General features: G+C 35.7%; 1 protein-coding gene across 6 annotated transcripts in view; it reads left to right on the top strand.

Moving 5' to 3' along the window:
• MYCBP2 (MYC binding protein 2) overlaps positions 1-15443 on the top strand; it is a 269886-nt gene that overhangs the window by 22022 nt on the left and 232421 nt on the right. For all 6 annotated transcript variants that reach the window (XM_060080239.1, XM_060080242.1, XM_060080241.1 and 3 more), the window contains exons 2-3: positions 3896-3971; positions 12293-12508. In XM_060080239.1, the coding sequence (XP_059936222.1) occupies positions 3896-3971; positions 12293-12508 (292 nt within the window). The remainder of the gene's footprint in view (positions 1-3895; positions 3972-12292; positions 12509-15443) is intronic.

The following is a 15443-nucleotide window of genomic DNA, read 5'->3' as shown; positions in this document are numbered from 1 at the left end:
ATATCTATTATCTGTCCCTTTACAGAAATAAATTTGCCTATTCCTGTCTTAGATCATAGACTCAGGAATTTTTCATTTCTCATTTCTAAGGGAAATTGAACAAAAGACTGAAACCCTCTTATTCCGTAAGTTCTTTGAATTTTGAGTTATTTAAATACTAGCATTTTAGAGTTGGAAGGGACCTCAGAGATAATCTCTTTTATCTCTTTATTTTGCAAATGAAGAAACAGATTTAGAGTCAGAGAAGTTTTAAATTAAATTATGGCTAATTTTTGTTCTGTTAGAAAATAGACTCAGTAATAAGTTGATATAGAAACTAATGATCTATATCACAGAACAACTTGCAAAATTCATTTGTTCTTATTGCAGAAGTATTTGGTTTTACTAAACAGTGGTAGCTATTAAGAGAATTTCTTCTTTGGAATTTTTAAAGTAAATATTTTAAAATAAATATTTAGAGCATGTTAATAACCTTTGCCTTTCATTACCACCCATAATTCTTTCAAATCTCATGGGTATGAGGTTTTTTTTATGAGAAGACTAAAAATGTTATAGGACCAATTCCAGACATTCTTTATTAAGCCCCTATTGATTTAGGATTTAAAGTCCTAAATCATCAGAAATTCCACAGTGAAATGTTAATGTGTAAGACTTGTTTCTAGAGTTTTTCTTTTATCTCTCCATCCTCAAATACCATGAAACGTTTATTTAAGCTTAGTTCTGAAATGCAGTCATATAGTGGGATATTATATTACTAAAAAACAGCATTTTTATTTTCTAATGTTGAATACAGATTTTCTACGTATAATTTTTAGCTTATTACTAGCTCTCTTGGATAACTCTCTACTTCTAAAACAGCCAAATCAACAAAAAACACAGTAAAATCAATTTGTGGGGATTTGGGGAAAGCTGATTTTTCAGCTAATCTGTACGCAGGATTTGGTGGGTCCAGATTCATTAAAATTGTGCCAAAACTAATTAAATGCCAAATGCATAAAAATAAATATTTTAGGAATATGTATAAAGTCATTTGAACTTTAAGAAGGTCTGTTAAACAAAACAGACAAAAGTATTAGTATATGCTTTGGAAAATTTAAGTCCGTGTTAAGTAGGCTTCAGGAAATTCATCTTAATTTATATTTATATATTCTGTTTCTCTGAAGATTGGTTTTGAATGAACCTTCATGCTTTTCTAAATTGTATAGAAAGGGCTAACCTTTTAGCATTTACATATTCCTTTTGCTCAAATAACTGATTTCACTTAAGTAAACTTTAGTATAAAGGAAAGTTGGTTTCCTAAACCACACATGAAAAATACTCAATGCTTTTCATCAACTTGTTTATTCACCTGATATTTCTTGAACATCCATGATGTGTCAGGCACTAATGCAGGTGCTGAAAGGGAAAATGTTGAAATAAATATTTTTTGCTCATAGTTGAATAGATTGTGTGAGGAGGTATATCTGTTCATGTGTAGCATTTGATACTGTTACTCTCTTTCTCTTTTCTTTTGTAGCTTGGGGAAATCCCATCTACATACATGATTTTCATTACCTCCTTTGCACCAAGATCTGAGTAAAATACTCCCATGGGTAATTCCTTAATGGACATTTCTGGCTAGATATCCTTTAAATGTATTGATGTATCTATGGGTCCATCCTTGGCCCTCTGCTTATTTTCCTCTCTAAGTAAGGCTGGTAGCTATAGCTCTGAACTTCCTTCTCTTCTCCCTGTCCTCTCTCCTTGCTCCCATTTTCTCTGTCTCTCAAAGTACTGTTGAGTACTTTGTTTCAGGTACTTTTCTGAGCACAGAGTCTTGAGCAGTGAACAAGAATGATATGGCTTCTGCACTCTTGGAGCTTACAGCTTGGTGAGAGTGATGCATTAAACAAGTAATTCCAAACATACAGTTGTAGGTTACACAATGAGACACAAGTATACGATGAAATGAGAACGGCTGTTAGGGAAACTAGCCTAGTCTGGGACACTCCTGAGTAAGTGACACTTATACTGGGACCTCAAAGATGAATAGGGGTTAGCAAGAGATGTGGGATAGAATTCCAGGAAGAGGGAGAAAAAGCCCCTAAGAGAAAGCTGCTAAGGAGCTTATTAGCAGGTTCAAACAACGGAACGAATAGTCCTTGTGGCTGGAATGTGATGAACAAGTTGGAGAAGGATGCAAAACGAGGTGGGAGAGACTGGTGGAGGTCAGATCTTGGTAGAGGATCTTCTAAACCACGTCAGTGCTTTTGGTCTTTATCTAAGAGAATTGAGAATATATTAATAGAGTTTGTAGTGGGAGAATTACCTATTCATTTGTTTTTTAAAAAGTTGACTTGAGGGCTTATATGAAAAATGGATTGAAGAGGGGCAGACATGGATGTGCAGAAATGAAGCTTTTTTATGAAGCTTTCGCAGTGGTCCAGGCAGGAGGTAGGGGTTACTTACATTGTTAGCATATCAGCAATAGAGGTGATGTAGATAGATTCAAGAACTGTTTACAAGATATATTTGATAAGATTTTGTGATTTTTTTAGTTTAAAGTATGAAGCTGAAGGTAGTGTCAAGGATAAATTTTTCATATGCTTGTTCATGTGTATTTTGTTGACATTTTAGTGTCTTGAAGTCAAACATTTTCAAAATCGAACTCATTTTTTCCTTTTGCAAACTAATTCTTCCCCTTGACTTCCCTGTTTTGTGAATGACATCCCTACCTCCAAGTGACCTAGCCTTATGACTTTTTTATTTGGTCACAGCTTCCACTACATTAGTTACCAAGTGTTAAGGACCTGACCTCTGTAGCATCTAGAGTCTCTCCCTTCTCCTCCTCCTCCTCAAATCCTTCCCTCTTCCTCTTCCTCCTCCTCCTCCTCTTCACCTTTTATCTTTGTTATAGCAGTAGCATCCTTTTGCTGGATCATTAAACTATGCTTTTCATTCAGGTCTCTGAGCTCCTTGAGGAAAACAAGTGTCCTTTTCATCTTATGTCTTTAGTACCTAGCAGTGTGCACTTCAGCATGGTAGATGTAAAAAAATATTAAATGAGATGAAAATACATTTTCCTCGGTTTGGGTTTCTTCCATTAATTCTTATTCTTTGCCACATTAAAAACTTTCTTTTCTCAAAGTCATTCAGGGGCTTCCTTTTGCTTAAAGAATAATTTGGTCTTAGGGCTGTGATGTTATGAAAAACTGGCTGCTGGGTATGAGAAGTGTATGAGTTGGGGTTTTCCTGTAGTAATTTAGTAAAAATGGACTCCTGACCCTTTTTGCACTGTAGCCCTGACTACTACAAAGAGTAGATTTTTCGGGCCTCCCTGGTGGCGCAGTGGTTAAGAGTCCGCCTGCCGATGCAGGGGATACGGGTTCGTGCCCTGGTCTGGGAGGATCCCATATGCCGCGGAGCGGCTGGGCCCGTGAGCCATGGCCGCTGGGCCTGCGCATCCGGAGCCTGTGCTCCGCAACGGGAGAGGCCACAACAGTGAGAGGCCCGCATACAGCAAAAAGAAAAAAAAAAAAAAAAAAAAAAAAGAGTAGATTTTTCTGGGAAAGGAACATAACTGGTATTTATTAGCAGCCCCACTGTTAAATAAAGTTTTAAAAATTTCATTTGATGGCTTTTTACAATTTTTAAATTTTATAAAAGTATTTGCAGAATTCACATTTAAAAAATAATTTAATGTGTATTTCTTAGCTATCCAGTATTTTGCTGTCATGTCAATAGCTATATTGTATGTTAGTATCTTATATGTACATCTAGAGTATATTGTTTCATAGAAAGTTTATACAAGAATTATTCATTTATTTTGGAAGTACCTATTTTTAATACCTTTATATGTTCTAAAATATGAACTTCCATAATTCTTTTATTCTCCTTTTTTTTCTTACATTTTTAGGAATAAGAAAATTTTAAATAAGAAGAAGTTGAAAAGAAAACAGAAGAGCAAATCAAAAGTGAAGACAAGAAGCAAGGTAAAACTGTTAGCAATTTATAGCGATTAAGCACTTTTTTATTAATTTGAATAAAAATGCCAGAATTAAAAAGGTAATTTTAATTTTGGTAAGAGGTAAGAGGTACAAACTACTATGTATAAAATAAACAAGCTGCAAGGATATATAGTACAATACAGGGAATATAGCCAATATTTTATAATAACTATAAGTGGAATATAACCTTTAAAAATTGTGAATCACTGTGTTGTACACCTGAAACTTGTGTAATATTGTACATCAACGATACCTCAATAAAAAAAATAAGGTATGAGTATAATTAGCAAACCATTTTCTGTGTGCTAAAGTAATTTTTAAAAAACCCTTATTATTTGGTCACACTGTTAAGTTTCATCTTTTTGGCATTTTTTTTGACCAGCAACCTGGAAGTTATTACCTGGGTGCTGAAAATTATTTATTATTTATTTTTGTTTTCTTTGATCAGTCCTTTGGGGGAAGATATCTATTTCTCTTCTCTTTTTTCACTCTGATTACATGTACTGGAAACTGAGTAAAATTGGCCTGTGAGTTGGGACTTGGATTTGGGTTTGTCTCATACCTATGCATACATTATGAATTAGAGAATATCTTGGTGCATCTATAAACTTTTGACTGTTCTGAGCTTCTTTAGATTGTTGGTGGCTGTACAAAAAAAAAGGCAATAGAGAATATTTGAATTAGGGATCAAGGATCTGTTCTTCTACCCAATGCAGATATCTTCTCTATAAAATCCATCTAGTTTTTTCTTAAACATTTTCAGGGACCAGATACCGCTTTTTATAAGAGAATCTCTTTTCTAATGAACAGTAGTAAGAAACTTAGACAGGAGGAAGAGAGCAATCATACTTGTGATTTCTGAAGAGCTCCACTTTTGGTTATAGAAACAGTCACTTAGCTTGGGTTGTATATCATTTAAGTTCTAGAGACAATTGTTTCCTGCACTTTGTAATGAGTATTTTTGCTCTTGTAACTGAGAGAAATCTACTTTAAAGTAGTGAACCAAAAATAGAAGTATAAGGGATGGAATTGATCAGTTGGACCCAGGGATTATAATAATGTCATCAAATCTTGCTTCTCTTTTCCTCTGAGTGTGGGTTTATTGCCTGTGGCTGAGGACTAAGGCTGCTGGCAGCTCCAGCTTTATTTTCTTTAAGCAAAAGGCGATTTCTTCTATTAGTTGTGGCAGAAAATCTTGGATGGGGTTTTTGATTGACCTGCATCATTCACTTTGACCTGGAAGATGGGGTACTTTGATTGGTTAGACCGAGCTATGTTTGTAACCTTGTGATGGACTATAGGTGAGCACCCTGATTAGAAGGCTATGTGGAATGGGAGGGCTGGTTGCCCTAAGGGAAGTGTTGCTGGGTGGGCAGATAAATAATATATGTTCACTATATCATGTCGTACTACTGTTTTGGGGACAGAAGAGGGAAGTGGAAAGCATTCTTACTATACTTGATATGTGAAAACCTTTAACAAGCAAATAGTCATTCAGATTTACAACTTCTACCCCTTTTCCACTTTTTGGTTCTGTGTGCAGAGTTGGAATATGGGAATATTGAAAATCTTTTAAAGCCCTTTTTAAGGTTTCATTTGTTGATTTTCCTAAAAGTGGTGGCATGTGATATCCAGGAAGATATGGGAAGTCAAGCTCTTTCTTCCACTTCAGTTCTGTCTCTAACTAGCTTTGCTCCCTTCATAATTCATCTTTCTTCTGTTGGCCTTCAGGTTTTATATCTGCTTTTTTAGGAGCAGCTTGTGATAAGACTGATATAAAAAAACTTCATTTACACCTCAGACTTTAATTGCACAGTGACTCTGTGCAGGCCTTGTGCTTGGTATTTGGGATGCAAAGATGAGTAAGAAACATTTACTGCTCATAAAATGGTGGTGTTAGTCTCTTTGCTCTCTATTACTGTTTTTGGAGTATTTTTTATCCACTCTCTTTTTATAAAAGTTATTTTTAAAATGCCATTTAGCTATACTTCTTCATCTCCTTTATTGCTGTCATTGACCCCTCTATTTCTCCATTAGCCATCTCCTTCATTTACTTTCCTTCTTATCCAGTATAGGTACTACAGTATTTTTAGAAAAATTCTTGCTTAATCTCCTGTATTAGTTCTTTATGGCTGCTGTAACAAATTACACAAACTTTATGGCTTAAAACAATACAAATTATCTTATGGTTCTGGAAGTCTGAAATCTAAAATGGATCTCACTGGGCTAAAATCAAAGTGTCAGCAAGACTATCTTCTTCCTGGAGGCTCTAGAAGAGAATTCGTTGCCTTGCCTTGTTCGGCTTCTAGAACCTGCCTGCATTCCTGGGGTTGTGCTTCCTTCCATCTTGCCACCCTCTCCCATTTATAAGGACCCTTGGGATTACTTTGGGCCTACCTAGATAATCCATAAAATCCCCCATCTCAAAATTCTTAATTTAATCGTTATCTGCAGGCTCCCTTTTGCCATGTAAAATGACATATTCTCAGGTTCTAGGGATTAGGGGGTAGATATTTTTGGAGGCCATTATTCTGCCTACTGCATCTTCCTTTCCCTCATGTACATTTGTTGGATTTATCTGACAAAACTCAGTCCTGTACAGATCCAGCCATCTTTCCCTCTTTCCCTGCAGGTGAGTACCGTGTACTGCTAAAAGGAGTTAAACAAGAGTTTATTGATACCAGTACAGTTTCATGATTACCAGTATCAAATGGACCATCCATAGCCAGACTATCTTCTTGTTTTTTCTGGTCAGATAGTTCTTCCAGTTTTCCTGTGGCTATTTCAGACCTTTGCCACTCTCCTCAGACTTCTGATAAATTCTGCTCTCCAGCAAAAGACTTCACTTCCTTATAAGAGAAGTAAAATCCATTACCCAGGAAACTTCCTCAGCATCCTGCTACCAAATGTATCTGTCTTAGATCAGGTTCCTTAATAGTAGAACCTGAGACAGGGATATAAAGTGTACAATTCAGTGAGTTTTGAAAGATACAATCAAGGTTTAGAAATTTTCCATCATCCCCAAGGCTTTCCTCATCCTCTGCTGCATTCCATCCCTCCTTACAGCCCTAGCTGTACACAACCACAGGTATACTTTCTGTCATTATAGATTATTTTTCATATTCTAGAATTTCATATAAATGAGATCATACTGGCTCTACTATTGTATCTGGCTTCTTTCCCTCAGCATAATGATTTTGAGTTGTGTTGATGTAGTTGTATATATTAATAGTCTTTCCTTTTTTTTTCTGATTAGTATCCCATTGTTTGGGTATATCCCAGTTTGTTAATCTGTTCATCTGTTGATGGACATGTTGGTGTTGTTTCCAATTTCTGTTCCTTGCAAATAAAACTGCTATGAACAATTTGTGTACTAGTCTTTGTGTGGGTATAAATTTTTGTTTTTGGGGGAGGGTAAATACCTAGGAGTGGGAGGATTAAGTGATGTTTTCTTCGATGATTTGCCAGAAGGACTCATAAGACTCGAAAGCAATTTATACTAATGGCTACGATTCATTACAACAAAAAGTACAGAGTAAACAGCAGGAAAAATAAATGTGTTGGTGGTTAGGGAGTAATGGCCTAGGCCTCCTGGTCCTTCCTCGTGTGAGACACAGGACGTGCTTTCTCTCCGGTGGTGAACTGCATGAATATGTGTGGAATGTTTCTGTCCAGGGAAGCCCGTTTGAGTCTCAGGATCTGAGACTTTTATGGGGATCTGGTCACATAGACACATCCTAATATGCAGCCAGCCATAGCAAGTGAAACATGGGTTCACATCGTCAGTCATGATGTTTCTGCAAAGCAGTCGGACAAGCCAGTGAGTATGGTTGCTCTAGGAGTATGTAACAAAATCATCAATACCTAATATAAAGGAAACTCTAAAGACCACATTCCTAAGTACTGGCCAGGGGGCAGTGATGGTTCCCTTGGAGAAAGTAAGCAGTGTTAACTCAGTGTTAACTCTTCTTCACAGGTGGCATAGTAGATGAATGTTCAGCTTTTTGAGAAACTGAGAACTGTTTCCAAAGTGATTATTCCATTTTACTGTTCCACCAGTAGTGTATGAGAAGTCCAGTTGCTTCACATCTTTGCAAACACATGATCTTGTTAGCTTTTCAAATTGTAGTCATTCTTTTTTTTAAATACATTAATTTTATTCTTTTGTAAAAGAAAGGGGCATTTAGAATCATAGATGAAAATGAATGATTTTAAAGCAGTTAAAATTATTTCCTAGGGAATAATTATGGTCAAAGTTTGTATGCTAGGAAAAAAAATACTCCTGAAAAGATATCACTGTTTTTCACTCTGTAAGCACGTTACACGGAATTTTAGTCATTCTGGTAAGTATATAGGGGTATCTCACTGGTGTTTTACTGTGCTTTTCTCTCATGACTAATGTTGTGAGCATCATAATCATCATGTGATGTGCCTTTCACCAGTTATGTCTTTTTATTGTGAAATCTCTTCAACTCGTTTCCCCTTTTTATAATTGTCTTCTTATTGAATTCTCAGAGTACTTTATACATTTTAGATATTTATACATTTTAGATTCCTTTGTCAGCTGTGTTGCAAATAATTTCTCCTCTTCTATGGTTTGCCTTTTTTGTTTTTGTAGAGTGCTTTATGAGAGCAAAGGTTTTTAAGTTTTATAAATTTAATGAATTGATTTTTTTTTTATGATTCATGTGTTCTAAGTCTTTGTCTACCCAAAGGTCACATAGATTTTCTTCTATATTTTCTTCTACAGATTTTATAGTTTTAGTTGTTACATGTAGGTCTGTGATCCATTTCAAGTTCATTTTTGTGTATGGTATGAGATAAAGGTTGATGTTCATTTTTTCACATGTTGGTATTCAGTTGATCCAGTATCATTTCTTAAAAAGACATCTTTTCCCATTGAATCATCCTGGCATCTTTGTAAAAAAACAGGTGACTATTTGTTTAAGCCTATTTCTGGAATTTATTTTGTTTAATTAATCTATATGTTTACCTTTATACCAGTACTGTACTGTCTTCATTACAGTAGTTTTGAAATAGGTCATATGTTTTTAACTGTGGTCTTTTTTAAAAAAATTGCTATAGTTAATTTAGGTTCTTTACGTTTCTATATATAAATTTTAGAATCAACTTGTAAATTTCCATTTTTAGAAAGCCTCTGGAATTTTTATTGGGATTTCACTGAATATAGGTTTGGGGAAGAATTGCCATTTTAATGATATGGAATCTTCTCATTGATGAACATGGTCTCTCTCTCTCCATTTATTTGTCTTCTTTAATTTCTCTCAGCAACATTATTTTGGTTTTCAGTGAGAGATTGTACATAATTTTATTAAATTTAACTAATAATTATATATTTTCGATGTTATTGTAAATGCTGTTATTTAAAAATTTTGTTTTAATTTTGAGATTGTAATGTAAACGCAGTTGTAGGAAATAATACAGAGAGATCCTGTGTACCCTTTACCCATTTTCTCCCATTGGTAAGGTATAGCATAGCTATAGTAAATATCACTACTAGGAAATCAACATTGATACAGCCTACAGATCTTATTTAGATTTCACCAGTTTTACATGCACTCATTTGTGTGTATTTAGTTTTAGGCAGTTTTGTCATGTGTGGGTGTTTGTGACCATTACTACAGTGAAGATGTAGAACAGTTCCATCAGAAGGGTCCATTGTACTACTTTTATATAAACAAAGACATCTCCAAACCTCACCCTCTCCCTAGCCTCTGCAAACTACAAATCTGTTCTCCATCTGTGTAATTTGTCATTTCAAGAATGTTATATAAATGGACTCATGCAGTATGTAACCTTTTGGGACTGGTTATTTTCCACTTAGCCTAATTTTGAGATTCATCCAAGTTGTTGCATATACCAAGCTTGCACCTTTTATTGCTGAGTAAGCATTCCATGGCATGGATATACCACAGTTTGCTTAACCCTTCATTCATTAAATGACATCTGAGTTGTTTCCAGTTTTGATTATTTTGAATAAAGCTTCTATGAATGTTCATGTGCTGGTGTTTGTATGAACATAAGTTTTCATTTCTCTGGTATAAATGCCTAAGAGTGCAATTGCTGGATTATACTGTAAGTACATGTTTAATTTTCTAAGAAAAAGCTGTACTTTTTCTAGTCTCTGTATCATTTTACATTCCCGTCAGCAATGTATGAGAGATCCAGTTTCTCCACATCTTCACCAGTATTTGTCGGTGTCACTATTTTTAACTCAAGCCTTTCTGATAGGTGTGTACTAATCTCATTTTATTTTAATTTGTATTTCCCTAATGGCTCATGATATTGAACTTTTTTTCATGTGCTTATCTGCCTTCTGTATATCTTCTTCAGTGACATGTCTGTTCATGTCTTTTGCCCATTTTCTAATTGGGCTGCTTGCTTGTTTGTTTTCTACTCTCTGAGTTTTGAGAATTCTTTATATATGCTGGATGCTAGTCATTTGTCAGATACGTGGTTTGCAAACATTTTCTCCCAGTCTGTACCTTTACTGCTACTAATTTTAAAACTACATATTTTGATTGTTTACTCCTAGGATATAGATATATTATTCATTTTTATAGATTTATTTGGTACCCTGTGACTTTGCTAAATCCACACATTATTACTGGTGACTTTTTTTGCAGACTTAAGATTCTTTTTTATGTCTCCTACAAATAAACACATTTGATTTCTAGGAGATAACTTTTTCTTTCTAACTATACCTTTTATTTCTTTTTCTTGGGTTACTGCACTGGATAGCATATCTAGCACAATGTTGAGTCTGATTGCTGAGAGTAGATATCTTGCCCTTGTTTGCAATCTAGGGTGAAGGCACTCAGTCTTTTACTATGTTAGCTGTGTGTTTTTCATACGTAGCCTTAATCCAGTTTTGGAATTCTCTTCTGTTCCTAATTTACTTAGGCTTTTGTCATGAATGGGTATTTGATTTTTGTCAAATGCTTCGTCCATGTTTATTTACAGTGTCTTTTTTTTTTTTTCTCTTACTTTTGTTGGTATGGATTTTGGATTGCTTTTCCATTGTTGTACATCCTTGTTTTTGATTTGATCTTGATGTATCATCTTTTCAAGAGTATTGTTGGATTTGAATTATTAATATTTGTTTTTAATATCTCTGGAAGACATATTTACATGTTATATGTTGGTTAACTTTAGTATACTTTGACTTAACAAGAAGTACTCCATGTTTTTCCTAATTATTTATGGAAGAAGGGTAGAATTTTGAGACTAAATGTTCTTGGTACTCAAAGTGTCATTTTATTTATCTTGGATACTTGTTGGACATACTCTAATTGTTGGAATTTGCATTTGTAGACTATCTTAAACTAGTTCTGTATATTTATGATGTAAATGTTTATCTCAAAAATGTGGTTGGAGTCTGATGAATAAAATGGTGGACCAAAATAGAAATTGAGTATTTAGTTGTTTTTTGTTTGTTTGTTTGTTTGGCTGTGTTGGGTCTTCGTTGCTGTGCACGGGCTTTCTCTAGCTGCGGTCTTCTTTGCGGTGTACAGCTTCCCATTGCGGTGGCTTCTCTTATTGCGGAGCATGGGCTCTAGGCATGCGGGCTTCAGTAGTTGCAGCACGTGGGCCCTAGAGCACGTGGGCTTCAGTAGTTGTGGCGCATGGGCTTAATTGCTCCGCGGCATGTGGGATCTTCCCGGACCAGGGATTGAACCCGTGTCCCCTGCCTTGGCAGGCAGATTCTTTACCACTGCGCCACCAGGGAAGTCCTGAGCATTTAGTTTTAACAATTAAAGTACCAAACATGTGATTTGTAGTACCTATTAAGACAGATAGCTAAGAGAGAGCTTTCAGAAAGCATATGCCCATAATCTGTAGTTTTCTTAGCATTACCATTATTTGAATGAGAATGAAATTAGAATTGACTAAAGTTAAGGGTTTAGTTTTTTTTTTTTTTTAGTCCTAATTTCTGTTTAAGGCCCTATATCTACTTTTGAAAGAAATCAAAATGTAATTCAACATTTGTGGTAGGCCTTTGAGACTCTGCAGTACATCTGGTGTCCCTTAGAAAAGCAACAAATGAATATCCTTTGAATCCAGCAGTTAAGCTTTGTTGGCTCTTTTCCTATTGTGGGGTAAAAGGGTAGTCCTGATGAGTTTTTTGCTGGTGTCTTTCCAGCCCTTATCAGGTTGGTTATTGCTGTGTCACCTATGTGACTTCTACAAATCATCTAACCTGTCTAATATTTAATTTAAAAAAAAAGAGAATTGATGATGATGGAAAGGAATATAAAATTGAAATATTATATCCTGTATTTCAGTCTGAAAACTTGGAGAATACAGTAATCATACCAGATATCAAACTACATAGCAATCCTTCAGCATTTAATATTTATTGCAATGTACGCCATTGCGTTCTGGAATGGCAGAAAAAGGAAACATCATTGGCAGCTGCATCTAAGAACTCTGTGCAGAGTGGAGAATCAGATAGTGATGAAGAGGAGGAATCCAAAGAGCCCCCTATCAAACTTCCAAAGGTAAGTCACTAAGATCCACTTAGATGCATAACCTACAGGTGTTTGGGCTTTAATACATATGTTTGCATTGCTAAAATGCCTTGCTTTTAATAAAATTGCACACTGAAAATAACAGAGTCTATGGGTAAAAATAGGTTTGAGCTAGATCAGGAAAACTTTAGGCAACTTTATAATTGGAGTGCTAACGAAGTCAATAATTGGTACCTCAGTGGGGGGTACTTGGAAAGCATAGGAAGGGAGTTCAGTGGCTTGGAGTCTGTTACAGGGGCTGTTAAAAATGTACAAAAGCAGTAGAGGGGAAATGGTGGCTTGCGGGCACTGAGCCATTGCAGATGGAAGTGGAACTCTGAGCCAGTGAGCTGCTATTAAGGTGGGCACAAGAGGAAGTGCAAATTACTACAAGCCAAGAGCCACGAAAAGCTGGGGACACATCCCTCCCTCTGGGTACAGGTATACATTTTAATTTTTCTTGAAATAGAGCTAGAAGTGCTCCTGGTTGTGCAGCAGCTGAGCTGAGAGCTTTTGCCTTTTCCACCTAAGGTTAACTGTACTCTTGCTATCCTGGCTCCCTTTGCCTAGGAAAAAAATTACATATGAACCAATTCTGCATTGTTCTGATATCACTCCCATATTTACCAGAGGCGTATAATCTAATTGGTGTTATAGAAACGTGTATTGAAGTAGAACAAACTGTTCTTAAGGTACTCTGTTCTATTTAAGCATTTCTATATTTCAAGACTATAATGTTACTTTATATATGTATTTTTCTATATAGTATGTGTAGTTAGTATTTCTAACAAAAGAATGGGTAAAAATATAAACATATTTTAAAATGGTACCTTTATCATAAATAATTTAGTGCATTTGTTTTTTTCTAAATACAGACATTCTGAAATGATTTCCTTTATCATAAATGATTCATGTATATTGTCTTTTTACTAAATGGATACCTTAAAATTGTGCCTTGAAAACTTCTTTATATGCATACGTAAGATATCATGTAAATACTTACTTTACTACTTGGAAATAGCAGCCAGATAGAGGCTGTGTTCCTGATCTGTTTATTTTGTACATTTCATGGTGGCTCTTCATAAGTTCACCACTGTCCTTTATCATTACTGTCAGGTTCTTCTCACCTTATTCTCAGCAGTTCACTTGCTTCCTGTTTCATAGAGCAGTAGAGGTTTTGTGAAGTTCCTCAGCCTCTTAAATCAGCCACCTTCAAATGTCCTTATCTCCTCTTGGGAACCTTTTCCCCTTAGTCGTTTTCTCTCCAGTGTCCTTAACTGTACCTTCTCTACTAGCTTCTTTCTTCAACTTAAAACAAACAGGCTCATCTTTTCCATATAAGTTTCTCCAGGTAAAGAGCATGGTCTCTAATTCTGATTTCTTATGCTTAATTAGGGGAGGTTGAGGAAAACTACATTGTTAAGTTAGGATATGGGGATATGAAGGAATCAAGTATACTTTTGTTATAAGAATTCCATTCTGTGTGTGGGTGAGTCCCACTGTACTACAGTAATCACTCAGCTTAGGTTCAACATTAGGAAGGAAAATAAAGACCCAGAGAAACCTTTCACACAGGTATGCAGATTTTGAATAATAAACTATAGTCAATTTAAAAGATACTGCACAATCAAGAACAACTGATTCTTAGGCTGTTTTAAAACATCAGGATGAATGAGTGTTAAAGAAATAAGATATCAGGCATTCTTAAGACAGTGGATTTTTAGCATGATTAACAGAGTTAAAAGATGCAGAGTCAAAAAGGGATCTTGAAAAGAAAAGTAGAAGAAAAGCACATAGCTCAAGTAATTAATATTGTTTTCCATCAAGTACTGACCTGTCAGGAAACAGGGTATAGTGATGAATATGGGAAGTAGAGTTAAACTGCCTGAGTTCAAACACTTGCCATTAAAAATACTAGCTGTGTGATGCTGCGAACGTTGTTTAACCTCTCTCTGCCTCAGTTTTGTCATCTATGAAATGGGGATAATGCCTATCTCGTAGGTAGTAGTGAGGATTCAAAGAGTTAATAAATGCACGTGTGCTCAATGAATGATAGCTGTAGTTGTAAGTATCAGGTGCAAACAGGAAAATGTGTAGGTCCAAATGAATTTCATTAGTTTTCAGGGAACTCATCAATTTATTAAGAAATACTTCATATCCAAGGAAATGAAACCTCTAGACAATCAGTGAGATCAGAGAGGAAGGAGCAATGGGATGCCTTTATGCAGAGGTAGTCAGAGTGCCATGGGTGGGGGCAGGGCAGGGAGTGAAACTTCCAGGTCTTAGGCAGCAGTTTGCAGGGCACAGAAGAAGAGATGAAGCCTTGAGGGTTTGCGGTGATGGGAGTGTGAGGGCAGGTGAGAAATGGGGACTTTTTCTTTTCCTTTTGACCATTTCTGTGCCTCTGCTCCAGATGCTCTTTCACGTCAGTTCCTCCCTTTTCTTTGTTGTTTCTCTCTTGCTCCTCCTGAATGTGTGGCTGTCACTTTCCTTTTTCTTGAAGATGTTTCTTTCTCTCCTGCTTCTTTTTTATTTCACATAATGAAGACAGTTTTTATTTGTTGTCAAGGTATCATTTTGATACAATTCTGTGTTTTCCCTTCTTGACTTTTAAAAGTTAGTTAAATTGGTTTTGACTCTGATGTAGACTTTGCTTGTCAGATTTTTTTTTGCTTTTTGTTTTTTGCTTTTGTTTTTTGCATTTAAAACAGTACTTTCTTACCCCCACCCGCTTAAAAGTATGCCTTTCTTACCAAAAGCAGTTTTTACCCAGCTCAAACTGTCTTTCACTATCTGATTTCCAGATCTTCTAAAGCGCTCCAAATTTCATAGCTGCATAATTTTTAATAGTAACATTAAAATCCTAATATGAATGTTAGGATTCATACTTCCCATCCAAACTTATTTGAGGCTAGTCATGCCTCAT

This window comes from Mesoplodon densirostris, chromosome 17 (assembly GCF_025265405.1).
Source record: "Mesoplodon densirostris isolate mMesDen1 chromosome 17, mMesDen1 primary haplotype, whole genome shotgun sequence".
NCBI classification, from domain to species: Eukaryota; Metazoa; Chordata; class Mammalia; order Artiodactyla; family Ziphiidae; genus Mesoplodon; species Mesoplodon densirostris.
The sequence above is the reverse complement of the archived record's forward strand: the minus strand, read 5'-3'. Positions and strand labels throughout refer to the sequence as shown.